The sequence below is a fragment of the Oncorhynchus masou genome, chromosome 6 (assembly GCF_036934945.1).
Source record: "Oncorhynchus masou masou isolate Uvic2021 chromosome 6, UVic_Omas_1.1, whole genome shotgun sequence".
In the NCBI taxonomy this organism is placed as follows: Eukaryota; Metazoa; Chordata; class Actinopteri; order Salmoniformes; family Salmonidae; genus Oncorhynchus; species Oncorhynchus masou.
The window spans coordinates 23,769,820-23,783,420 of record NC_088217.1 but is presented as its reverse complement, the minus strand read 5'-3'; the positions used below and the strand labels follow the sequence as shown (position 1 = coordinate 23,783,420).

The window sequence follows — 13,601 nt, the reverse complement described above, 5'->3', positions numbered from 1 at the left end:
ACAGTCATGGAATGACCATCCCTTATTCAATGTTACTAGTCCTTCACTATCATCTTGCAGGCCTGTGATGTTTACCTTGTAAGAGCTAAATCACCCAAGCACAGTTCATATGTTCCTGGAGAGGGGTTTATTGATTGGATCTGATTGGAAAAAAAGGTATGTGGCCTGTTCCTTTTCAGCTTGGTGTCTTAATCAATTAATGAATCAATAATCCTTCATCATCTGATCACACACAGAGTATTCCCAGCTGTGTAATCATTAGCTGCTGTCCAACTGTGGCATGACCAGGATTCAGTTTCTGGTTAATCTCACGACAGGAACTTGAAGGTCCATTGTGGTATCATGCTACTATCACCCAGAACCGGGAATTTTATCTTTCTTTTTTATTTATTTTACACCCTGTTATGGTTTTATAGGATCTCATTCTTTCCTGTCATGTTCTTCCAGCATCTTAGTATGTACAGTGCATTCAGAAAGTGTTCAGACCCCTTGACTTTTTCACATTTTGTTATGTTACAGCCTTATTCTAAAATGGATTCAATAAATACCTTATAATGACAAACGCTAAAACCGGTTTTTAGACATTTTTGCAAATTCATGAAATATAAAAAACAGAAATAACTTATTTACATAAGCATTCAGACGCTTTGCTATGAGATTTGAAATTGAGATTGTTTCCATTGATCATCCTTGGGCTGGTTCTACAACTTGATTGTTCACCTGTAGTAAATTCAATTGATTGGACATGATTTGGAAAAGCACACACCTGTCTATATAAGGTCCCAGAGTTGACCGCGCATGCCAGAGCAAAAAATTAAGCCATGAGGTCGAAGGAATTGTCCATAGAGCTCCAGACAGGATTGTGTCGAGGCCCAGCTCTGAAGAAGGGTACGAAACAATTTCTTCAGCATTGAACGTTCCTAAGAACACAGTGGCCTCCATCATTCTTAAATAGAAGAACTTTGGAAAACCCAAGACTCTTCCTAGACCGGCCCGCGTGGCAAAACTGAGCAATCGGGGGAGATGGGCCTTGGTCAGGGAGGTGACCAAGAACCCAAAAGTTCCTCTGGGGAGATGAGAACCTTCCAGAAGGGCAACCATCTCTGCAGCACTCTACCAATCAGGCCTTTATGGTAGAGTGGCCAGACGGAAGCCACTCCTCAGTAAAAGGCACATGACAGCCCGCATGGAGTTTGCCAAAAGGCACCTAAAGGACTCAAACCATGAGAAACAAGATTCTCTGGTCTGATGAAACCAAGATTGAACTCTTTGGCCTGAATGCCAAGTGTCACATCCGTAGGAAACCTGACACCATCCCTAAGCATGGTGGGGGCAGCATCATGCTGTGGGGATGTTTTTCAGTGGCAGGGGCGCGCAAGACCTCCGACTGAGGCAAAGTCCTAAGAACTCAGCCAAGACAATGCAGGAAGGGCTTCAGGATAAGTCTCTGAATGTCCATGAGTGGCACAGCCTGACCCCGAACATCTCTGGAGTGAAAGTACAGTAGCTGTGCAGCAACGCTCCCCATCCAACCTGACAGAGCTTGAGAGGATCTGCAGAGAAGAATGGGAGAAACTCCCCAAATAAAAGTGTGCCAAGCTTGTAGCGTCATAACCAAGACTCGAGGCTGTAATTGCTACCAAAGGTCTCCAACAAAGTCCTGAGTAAAGGGACTGAATGCTTATGTAAATTTTATATTTCAGTATTTTATTTAATAAATTTGCAAAACTTTCTAAAAACCTGTTTTTGCTTTGTCATTATGGGGTATTGTGTGTAGATTGATGAGGGGGGAAAAAACTATTTAATAAATTTTAGAATGCTTTAACGTAACAATGTGGAAAAGGTCAAGGGGTCTGAATCCTTTCCGAATGCACTGTAATAAGGGAGACTAATGGCAGGACAATTTTGACTATCAGTAAGCCAACTGAAGGCCTCTACCCATCAAACCTAAATAATGCAGTCCAAGTGACCAATACAGTATCGGAAGCTAGGCTTGAAAAATGTATACTTTTCCAAACTTCCCAGGTCTGCCAGAAATCCTGGTTGGAACCTTCCCAAAATCAGGAGCACATTTTTGGGAAAGTTACCAGAATCTTGTAGCCCTAGCAGCTACCTAATCTCACCACTAGGTTGTTTAAAGGACTGGCCTATCCTGTCATTCCTGGAAACCATCTCTTTACAGGATGTCAAGCCATGAGACCTGGAGTTGTTGCTAGGAAGACCCAATGGCACTATCTTCTGTGTATAATGCATTACTTTTGACTAGATTTTTGGCCAGGACCAATAGGGTTCTTTTAAAATGTAGGTGAGACATTCTTCTACTTCATGATGCTACTTTGTTGTCGGGGGGGACTGCGAAGCTCTCGACTCGGGCTGGGTGCATCAGATCAAGATTTAGACAGACTACTCCAGACACTATTGCGTCCCAAATGGCCCGCTATTCACTACATAGTGCTGTACTTTTGACCATGGCCTATAGGGCTCAAGTCAGAAGTTTTGCACCACAATATATAGTGCATAGTGTACCATTTGGGATGCCAGTCCTACTCTCCTTGAAGATTGGTGTTGCTGGCCTGCATTTAATTCTAGGAACATGATCTCTCCCCTTTGCCCTCCACTCCCATTCATGGATCTTAGGCAAGTACATATTTTCTGCCATATTGCTTTCCCCTACCCAGTCTTGTCAGATCTGTGAAGGGGAGTGAACAAGAGGATATGAAGCGAGGGGACCTCTTGAAATGAAATGCACCCCTCCATGGCTATTTAAAACCATACTGCACTACCTACCGCCACCTGTTTCCTTCCTGTCCCTGCTTTGATATATCACCACGGTCTGACCCTGGCTTTCGTGTGGCTAATGAGTTGGGCCAATCCACTTCACTTATCTTGTTATATTAACACAGCATTCATCCTCCGAATCCTAACCTTCCATCAGGCTCTCTCTGCGCTAAACAACTGCGTCCCACTGAGCACTACTTTTGACTGGAGCCCATAGGTGTATTAGTACTGAGTGTGTAGGGTGTAGTCTTTCTTTTGCTTCTTTCCATCTCGTTTCCACTTCAAACACGTAACAAAACCTCGGACAGACATGGATAAAAACCTGCACACTCTGTCCCACAATATATATTTTAACCTTTGTTTAATTAAGCAAATCAGTTAAGAACGAATTCTTATTTACAATGACAGCCTAGGAACAGTGGGTTAACTGCCTTGGGGATTCGATCTAGTAACCTTTCAGTTTCTGGCCCAATGCTCTAACCACGAGGCTACCTGCCACCCCAAATATCATCCAAAGTAAATGGACAAAATACAAACACTGTACATGATAATTTCCGTACTATTTCCTGAAAGAGCCACGTTGGCACCTCTTCACCAGCGTCATTAAAAAGCCCTTGAGGACCAAACGACAAGCAGAGGATCGGCGGAGTGAAGTGCATTGCAGAAGCACGACTACTAGATTACAAGAATGCTAACTTCATCAACCTCTCAATTCGCCACTGATTTCATCTCAATCGTGTTCATAATGAATTCATCAGGCCTGCGATGCGTAGCTCCCTGCTCCTGTTCCCTGCTCCCAGGCAACAGAGGAGGCGCAGATGAGAAGCAGGGGAGCAGTGATGGAGTGGTGGACCCAGCAGTTAGGGGATTGCTTATTTCATGAAGGGTCAGTCAGAGATTGCGGTTTGAATATAGTGCAGGGAATTGGTGTTTCTCAGATGAATCATGGATAGAGGGAGGTAGGTAGAATATGGGGTGAGTAATCCACTGTCATCCCTAATACCCAAACAAACTCCAGTAGAGGCATTGTAATGTCACATATGAATACAAATCTGTGTACACAATTTCACATACACCGAATATGTACACAAGTACATGAGCCTATATGCACACACACTGACTCAAATATGTTTTGCGTTTAAGAATAGACCCAATGGCAGCACAGCAAAGCAGCAATGTTCACAATACGCTCTTTCTCCGTTTAGCTGAGAGAGAGCTTTCAGACTGAAGAAATCATTTTCACGGGCCTCAAAAGGAAGTGACCGTCAGTAATTGCTCCATTGTGTTGTGTCTTTCACAGGGTCACTGCTGCACTTCAAGGAAAAACAGCCCAACTCCCTTTCCTCTGCCTCTGCTGCCTCCTCTGTCTGTCTGTCTGTCTGTCTGTCTGTCTGTCTGTCTGTCTGTCTGTCTGTCTGTCTTTCTTTCTTTCCTTCCGTACCAAGGCCTGTTTCACACTGATAGCCCAAGTCACTATGTTCTGTTGGTGTGCCAGCCCCAAGTCCTAATAACGGATTATAATGCTGCACCCTGGCTGCTCCTCTCCTCTCCTCCGCTACACAGCCACACAGAAGGGCTTTCAAGTCCTTTCATTACACAAACGCTTTCATCGTATTCTGGTGACTAATCTGGAATTATAGGAAAAAACTATAGGCTGTATATTGTTTCTAGATGTATCCACCATCGGGCAATGAGGAAGAACTTCTTACGTGAGCCAATGGTTTGATTATCAATGGGCTTCCAATGGGAAAACGTATATAACAACAATTACAAAGTATGCTCTCATGGCAATGTCATGCCTATACAACCATATTTGTTTTTAGGAATAAATCATATGTAAATGGATGATGACTACTTTATAAATGATAACAGTATAGCTTTAAATGTATTTGATTGATCAGTGATCAATGTTTCTTTTTTTAAGGAAATATGTATTTCAGTTCCACTGTAGTGCTTGGCAAGTAATTTGAGGCCTTTCCCAATGTGCAAAAACTGGTTGAATCAACATTGTTTCAACATCCTTTCAACCCAAAAGATGTATGTGACGATGTTGAATCAATGTGTCAAAACTGATAGAAAAGATTCTCTCCGTGAAGTCCCAAACTCAGTCACAACAATAGATCTGTAATGAAGTTCGGGGTAGCCTAATGACTTCATCTTTTAGCTAATGGTCCCAGTTGGTAGTGACATTAATGACTCACAGTCCTGAGTAGACTGGGTTAGTGTCCCAATATAGTGCACTAGGGCCCCTAGGGCGCAATAATAGGGGTGGTATATATAGGCAATATGATGCCATTCGGGATGCTGCGATGGTTCCAATGTGTGGTTCCACTGTGGGGCTCAAAGCAAAGGTAGGTAATATGGTAATGACTGGTTAATGTGTCTGTCTGGCTTTTCATTTCCATGTCCAGAAGTTGAGACTTAACATTAATGACTTACAGTATTATCTGATTTCAACCTTTATTTCAATATGTATATCAGTAGGGCAATGATGCACATATCTAAACCCCTCTGCTCAGTGTCCAATGGATTTACAAATGCACAACTTTATTCAGTATATACCTGCACAGCTGGGATGTAGCCTACAGCATTCTATGGCACTGGAGGCGTGTCATGTCAACAGGCCTCAGAATTGCCTGCATTCCATTATTAAAGGCAGCATCTCCACTAAAGGATTGCAGAAGACTACTGTATGTGGCTTCCATTCAATCTATACACACACTCCATTGGAACTGTGGCTTCCTATCAATCTATACAAATACACCAAAGGATTGACATACCTATAGTTTATACATTCATTTAATGCACTAATGCTAGGAGTGATGGGGATAGGAGACAGTGGTGGCTGGTGGCACTTTAAATCGAAGGATGAAATCATAGTAATGGCTGGAATAAACTAAAATAAATGGAATGACACCATTCCAAGAGCTGCCCCCTCACCAAAAAAATCTAATCAAATCAAATGTTATTTGTCACGTGCCGAATACAACAGGTGCAGACCTTACCATGAATTGCTTTCTTACAAGCCTTTAACCAACAATGCAGTTTTAAGAAAAATAAGAGTTGAGAAAATATTTACTAAATAAACTAAACTAAAAATAAAAAATAAACAATAAAAGAACAATACCGAGGATATGTTCAGGGGATACCGGTACAGAGTCAATGTGCAATGTACAGGTTAGTCGAGGTAATTCAGTTAATATGTACATAGGTAGGGGTAAAGTGACTATGCATAAATAATAAACAGTGAGTAGCAGCAGTGTAAAAAAAGGTAAGAGGGTGAATGCAAATAGTCCGGTTAGCCATTTGATTAGATGTTCAGCAGTCTTATGACTTGGGGGTAGAAGCTGTTAAGAAGCCTCTTGGACCTAGATTTGGCGCTCCGGTACCACGTGCTGTGCAGTAGCAGAAGGAACAGTCTATGACTAGGTTAGCTGGAGTCTTTGACAATTTTTAGGGCCTTCCTCTGACACCACCTGGTTTAGAGGTCCTGGATGGCAGGCAGCTTAGCCCCAGTGATGTACTGGGCCATATGCACTACCCTCTGTAGTGCCTTGCGGTCAGAGGCTGCGCAATTGCCGTATCAGGCAGTCTTGCAACCACTCAGGATGCTCTCAATGTTGCAGTTGTAGAACTTTTCCTGAGGAATAGGCATTGTAGTGCCCTCTTCACAACTGTCTTGGTGTGTTTGGACCATGATAGTTTGTTGATGATGTGGACACCAAGGAACTTGAAGCTCTCAACCTGCTCCACTATAGGACCGTCGATGAGAATGGGGGCAAGCTCAGCCCTCCTTTTCCTGTAGTCCACGATCATCTCCATGGTCTTGATCACATTGAGGGAGAGGCTTTTGTCCTGGGTCCGCACTGCAGGTCTCTGACCTCCTCCCTATAGGCTGTCTCGTCATTGTCGTTGATCAGGCCTACCACCATTGTGCCGCTGCAAACTTAATGATGGTGTTGGAGTCGTGCTTGGCCACGCAGTCATGAGTGAACAGGGAGTACAGGAGGGGACTAAGCACACACCCAATAGGGGCCCCCATGTTGAGGATCAGCGTGGCATATGTGTTGTTGCCTACCCTTACCACCTGAGGGTGGCCCATCAAGCAGACAAGGATCGAGTTGCAGAGGGAGGTGTTTAGTCCCAGGGTCATTAGCTTAGTGATGAGCTTTGAGGGAACTATGGTGTTGAACCCGGAGCTGTAGTCAATAAACAGCATTCTCATGAAGGTGTTCCTTTTGTCCAGGTGGGAAAGGGCAGTGTGGAGTGCAATAGAGATTACGTCATCTCTAGACCTGTTGGGGCGGTATACAAATTGGAGTGGGACTAGGGTTTCTGGGATGAATATGTTGATGTGAACCATGACCAGCCTTTCAAAGCACTTCATGGCTACAGTCGTGAGTGCTACGGGTCAGTAGTCATTCACATGGGTTACCTTGGTGTTCTTGGGCACAGGGACTATGTTGGTGTGCTTGAAACATGAAGGTATTACAGACTCCGGGACAGATTAAAAATGTCTGTGAAGACACTTGCCGGTCGGTCAGTGCTTCCTCGGAGTACACGTCCTGGTAATTCGTCTGGCCTTACGGCCTTGTAAATGTTGACCTGTTTAAAGGTCTTCGACTCACATCGGCTACAGCCGGCGTGATCACACAGTTGTCAGGAAAAGCTGGTGTGCTCAAGCTTCGGTGTTGCTTTCCTCGAAGTGCGTATAGAAGTAATTTAGCTTGTCTGGTAAGCTTGTGTCACTGGGCAGCTCACGCCTGGGCTTCCCTCTGTAGTCCATAATAGTTTGCAAGTCCTGCCACATTCAATGAGCATCGGAGCCTGTGTAGTAGGATTTAATCTTAGTCCTGTATTGACGCTTTGCCTGTTTGATAGTTCGTCGGAGTGCATAGCAGGATTTCTTATAAGCATCTGGGTTAGAGTACCGCTCTTTGAAAGTGGCAGCTTTACCCTTTAGATCAGTGCGGATGTTGCCTGCAATCAATGGCTTCTGGTTGGGGTCTGTACGTAAGGTCACTGTGGGGACGATGTCATCGATGCACTTATTGATGAAGCCAGTGACTGATGTGGTATACTCCCCAATGACATCGGATGAATCCCGGAACATATTCCAGTCTGTGCTAGCAAAACAGTCCTGGAGCTTAGCATCTGCATCATCTGACCACATCCGTATTGAGTGAGTCACTGTACTTCCTGCTTTAGTTTTTGTGTGTAAACAGGAATCAGGAGGATAGAATTATGGTCAGATATGTAAAAACGAGGGTGAGGGACAGCTTTGTACGTGTCTCTGTCTATAGAGTAAAGGTCTGTAAAATACAGCCAACTGTATATTATTCATGTCATTGTTCAGCAACAACTCAGTGAAACATAAGATATTACAGTTTGTTTGGTAGGACAGCTCATCCAGTTTATTTTCCATTGATTACACGTTAGCTAATAGGACAGAGGGTTATCCAATCACCAACTAATTCTCACACCTGCGTCCCCTGTATCGGCTTATTTTCTTCATGCAAATGACAAGGATTTGGGCCTGGTCCGGTATCTGCAGTAAATCCTTTGTGTCCGACTCGTTAATAAAGAAAGTGAGTAATAGCTGTATGCAGAAGCGCTTTTTGGTCAGAAACATTAAGTACAAAATAAGTTACAAACAACAAAGAAAAAAAAAATAGCACAATTGGTTAGGAGCCTGTAAAACAGCAGCCATCTCCTCTGGCGCCATCAGCCTCCTCTGATGGGAGATAATAATATGTAAATGTGCTAAATACACTGCACTTTATCCCATCAGTGGGTAGGCCTACAATACAGCGCTGTACCCATGCTGACTCCCATGAGTCATCACAGATATGAAGAACAAGCGTTCGTCTGCCATTTAATGAACAGAAATTAAGTGAGGCTTCTTCCCGAATGGCAACCTACATGTATTTCCATTATAGTGCAGTGACCAGGCCTCATAGGGTGCGCTATACACTCTTAGAAAAAGGGGTTCCAAAAGGGTTATTTGTCTGTCCCCATAAAATAACCCTTTTTGGTTCCAGGTAGAACCCTTTTTGGTTCCAGGAAGAACCCTTTACGGTTCCATGTAGAACACTCTGTGGAGGCTGGCAGGTAGCCTAGCAGTTAAAAGTGTTGGGCCAGTAACTGGAAGGTTGCTGGTTTGAATCCCTGAGCTGACTAGGTGAAATATATGTTCATGTGCCCTTGAGCAAGGCACTTAACCCTAATTTGTCCTGTAAGTTGCTCTGGATACGAGCATCTGCTAAATTACGAAAATGAAAATGCAACTGAAAAGATCTAGATAGCAGCTTTTTTATAAGAGTGTATAGGGATAGAGACCTATGCCATTTTGCAAACACTGTAGCATGCCATTGTACTTTGCAATTAAAAATATGATAATATGGACATCAAATAGTGGGCCTGTGGGATCATAATAATATATAACCAGCACAAACAGCCTTATGTGGCATGCCGACTGATTTTACTGATATTATAGTATAGCAAATCAACATGGATCAACAGTTTTGTTTTTGATCATAGGAACAATGGATAGACACTCGTCCAAAACATACTTATGACTGAATTTAGCGATTTGGTATTGAAGAAACTGATATTCCGTTAACCATTAGGGTTATATTTTTGTCGGTATCTTATGGACATGTTGCGTCGATTGGGCAGCATCCCGCGACGGTTGATAAGTGGCCACCAGTACAATATGTTCTCAAAATCAGCTATATCTCGCCTACACGGTCGCCTATAGGGACCGTTTATATTAGGGGTGTCAAACTGATTTTGCCCCGTGGCCGCATTCGGTCTTCAAGTAGGGCCGGAGGGCTACACTGAAAATTGGCTACTCTATATTTATTTCCTCGTAGTCAAAACGTGTGAAAGATAGTCCTCTATCCATAGTTTTTGGAATTTTCGATATTCCCTGACTGTCTAGCTTTAATTTCCGTGATTATCAGTGAGCCGGAAACAGTCGTGGAAACAGTATACATGTAGATCAATTATCATTCCTACACAGTTTCGATTTGGTATTAGTCCTTTTAAAGTAGACTATATTAAGTTCGCCCCACGAAAAAAATAAAATATATATTTAGGCCATATGTTTTACACCCGTGGTTTATATTGGGACGAAATATGGGTGGCATATTAAAGGCTGAATGTATGCTTATTCATCAAACAGGGTAAGGGTTTAAATAAACCATAATTGACCCTATCTAAATAGTATGGCTCGATGGTATGTGGATCACGTGACCCAATCAAATATTGATTGACTAAATCATTTAATTTCTATTAATAAATATGTATTATGGTATAGACTGCCTGCAGTCTCCCCGCTAAAAGGAACATGTGCAGCCCTTCCAAATGTCCTCAATCTTGTCAGGACTTGGGTCTTGCTATAAGTCACCTTGGGAAAATGAATCGAGGGGTCAAGTGATGGCGCAAAAAGGCAAACATTTTATCCTACAACAGGAATAGCACGGCACACAGCTCTAGACCTCAAATGAAATCTAGTCAAATGGTGGTCTTCAAATGCAACGACACTGCTTTATTTAGGTTATATTCAACATATTCCCTTCCGCAATATACATTTATAAATGACACGGTGCACTGATTGGACGGTTTGTTTTTTTCTCTGCAACATCCATCTGCATGATGGTTGCCTACGTACCCACACCATAGCTGCCTGTGCTTCATATCCTCGCATTATGCATGGCTGAATTCAGCTACATTCTACATTCATATAAACAGTGTTGGAGGAAAAGGCTAATGTTTGCAAGGTATAGCCTATCAATTAGATATGATGATATTGCGTGGGGGTTTGTGGGATGGTAGGTTTATTATTAATGTAGCTTTTATCCGGCCCTGTATAACAGCATCTAGCTAATCATTGATGTGAAAAGGAGGCTATTCGTTGACATGTGGTGATTTACGTCCCCGCCACCGTGTATGGCTCACCTTCTGTTGTCGCCGAGCCATATCCGTGGGCTGTTTTGCATTGAAAGGGTAGGCGATGCACCGCATCACAAATACATATAGTTGCAGCTTCTTTTTGCGCTCCTCTTCCTCCTTCTGCAAATTGGCCTCTTCCACCTTCTCCTGTTCGCTGGCAGCAGACGGGCTCGGGCTGGTCGGGCGAGCGCTACTGCGACTGCTGCTGCTGGGCGCAAGTCCGCCGGAGCTCTCGCTCGTCCGGCTTGGAGAGATGCGGGCTCCGCTCTGGGGTGCCGATGCCTCCTTGTGATGGTGTTCCTCCTCGACCATCCCACCATCCGATTCCTCCTCGCTGGATGACGGATCCAACATATCGCTGCCTAGAGAGGATGTAGCCTGGCAGAACTCCTATTTGCAGAAATTGTGAAATTGATACGAATTCGAACAATAAACTGAAATTAAACCGTTATCTGATTCAAAACGAAAGACACCCGAATTCGCTGAGCCTTTTTTTAAGGTTGCCATAAAATACGACTTATGCTTGGAGAGGGAGCTGAGATGTTGCATGCACACAGACACAGCACGGAAATCTCTTCCTGCACGGTGACTCGCCAGTCATTGCCACGGATGTGCGAGGAGGTGGGAGAGAAAGGGAGGAGGGGCGCGAATGAGTGAAAGTGTCTCCTTCAATGAAAAACGCAAGCTATGGCCTCTTCCTGCCAGTTGAGCTCTAGAATTGTTGAACGAAGTCGCGCAGGCGTAAAGAGAGGAGCTGGCCATCGTGCTGAATCTGTTCTTTGGCGCCTGCCTTTCGGTGGGTCGCGTGAAACGGGGTAAAATCGTTCACTTAGAACGAATATCCATTATTGACCTCTGCAGTTGTTGATGTTTTGTTACAGTGTGTGTAGGCGTACTGTATTCACAAATTAATTAAATTGAGGTGTAATAGGCTACATGTAAATATGTAGTGAGTGACAGTGGTAGGTTTATTACCATTACTCAGAGCATAGATCGCCAATGTATAATTACTATTAGGAATGACGTACTGTAAACATAATCTACTGCCCCTGCAGATTAATAATTCCCATAAACAGTGGCGGTTCTAGCTTGTCTGACTCCCCCCCCCCACCACACACACACACACACAAAAGTGCATTCATGTCTCCTTTCTGAGCGGTATGAAGGCTGGGTGGTCCCATTGTGTTTACACTTGCTTACTATTGTTTGTACAGGTGAACGTGGTACCTTCAGGCGTTTGGAAATGGCTCCCACAGACTTGTGGATGTCTACAATTGTTTTTCTGGAGTCTTGGCTGATTTCTTTTGATTTTCCCATGATGTCAAGCAAAGAGGCACTGATTTTGAAGGTAGGCCTTGAATACATCTGCAGGTACACCTCCATTTGACTCAAATGATGTCAATTAGCCTATCATAAGCTTCTAAAACCATGACATAATTTTCTGAAATTTTCCAAGCTGTTTTAAGGCACAGTCAACTTAGCGTATGTAAACTTCTGACCCACCGGAATTGTGGTAAGTGAAATAATCTGTCTGTAAACGATTGTTGGAAAACTTACTTGTGTCATACACAAAGTAGATGTCCTAACCAACTTGCCAAAACTATAGTTTGTTAACAAGAAATTTGTGGAGTGGTTGAAAAGGGAGTTTTAAAACCTATCTGGGATATGTGGGACACTAGCAAGTATTTTACACCATTTTAAAGATAAACTTCTTGTAAATCCAGCCACAGTGTCCGATTTCAAATAGGCTTTACAGCGAAAGCACACCAAACAATGATGTTAGGTCAGCACCTAGTCACAGAAAACCATAAAGCCATTTTCCAGAAATAGCGATTAAATGAATCACTAACATTTGATGATCTTCATCAGATGGCACTCACAGGACTTCATGTTACACAATAAATGTGTGTTTTGTTCAATGAAGTTAATCTTTATGTCCAAAAATTTAATTTGAAATTGGTGTGTTATGTTCAGAAATTCATTGTCTCAAACAAACATCTGGTGAAAGTGCAGAGAGCCACATCAAATTACAGAAATACTCATAATAAACATTGATAAACAGTACAAGTGTTACGCATGGAATTATAGACCTACTTCCCATTAATGCAACCGCTGTGTCAGAGCACACCTTGCGATTATGTTTGGTCAGCGCCAAGTCACAGAAAAACATACAGCCATTTTCCAAAGAAGGGGAGGTGTCACAAAAGTAAGAAATAGCATTATAAATATTCACTTACCTTTGATGATCTTCATCAGAATGCACTCCCAGGAATCCCAGTTCCACAATAAATGTTTGTTTTGTTCGATAAAGTCCATCATTTATGTCCAAATACCTCCTTTTTGTTCGCGCATTTAGTTCACAAATCCAAACTCACGAGGCGCGGGCAAGTCCAGGTGAAAGTTCAGACGAAAAGTCCAAAAAGTTATATTACAGTTCGTAGAAACATGTCAAACGATGTATAGAATCAATCTTTAGGATGTTTTATCATAAATCTTCAATAACGTTTCAACCGGACACTTACTTTGTCTTTAGAAAGGTAAAGGAACACAGCTAACTCTCATGTGAGCGCGCGAAACTGAGCTCATGGCATTCTGCCAGACACCTGGTTGAAACAGCTCTCATTCTCTCCCCCTTCACAGTAGAAGCCTGAAACAAGGTTCTAACGACTATTGACATCTAGTGGAAGCCTTAGGAAGTGCAATATGACCCCATAGACACTGTATGTCCGATATGCAATGACTTGACAAACTACAAACCTCAGATTTCCCACTTCCTGGTTGTTTTTATTCTCAGGTTTTTGCCTGCCATATGAGTTCTTTATACTCACAGACATCATTCAAACAGTTTTAGAAACTTCAGAGTGTTT

The 13,601-nt window shown here is 42.9% G+C and overlaps 1 protein-coding gene across 3 annotated transcripts in view; it reads right to left on the bottom strand.

Annotated features, from left to right (window-relative positions):
• LOC135541688 (calcium-dependent secretion activator 1-like) overlaps nucleotides 1-11,435 on the bottom strand; it is a 199,832-nt gene extending 188,397 nt beyond the window's left edge. For 2 of the 3 annotated variants that reach the window (XM_064968004.1, XM_064968005.1), the window contains exon 1: nucleotides 10,741-11,432. In XM_064968004.1, coding sequence (XP_064824076.1) covers nucleotides 10,741-11,088 — 348 coding nt within the window. In that variant the 5' untranslated portion in view covers nucleotides 11,089-11,432. Of the gene's footprint in view, nucleotides 1-10,740 lie in introns of all 3 variants that reach the window. The other variant, XR_010455985.1, reaches the window with a different exon arrangement.
• Between the last annotated feature and the right edge of the window lie 2,166 nt (nucleotides 11,436-13,601).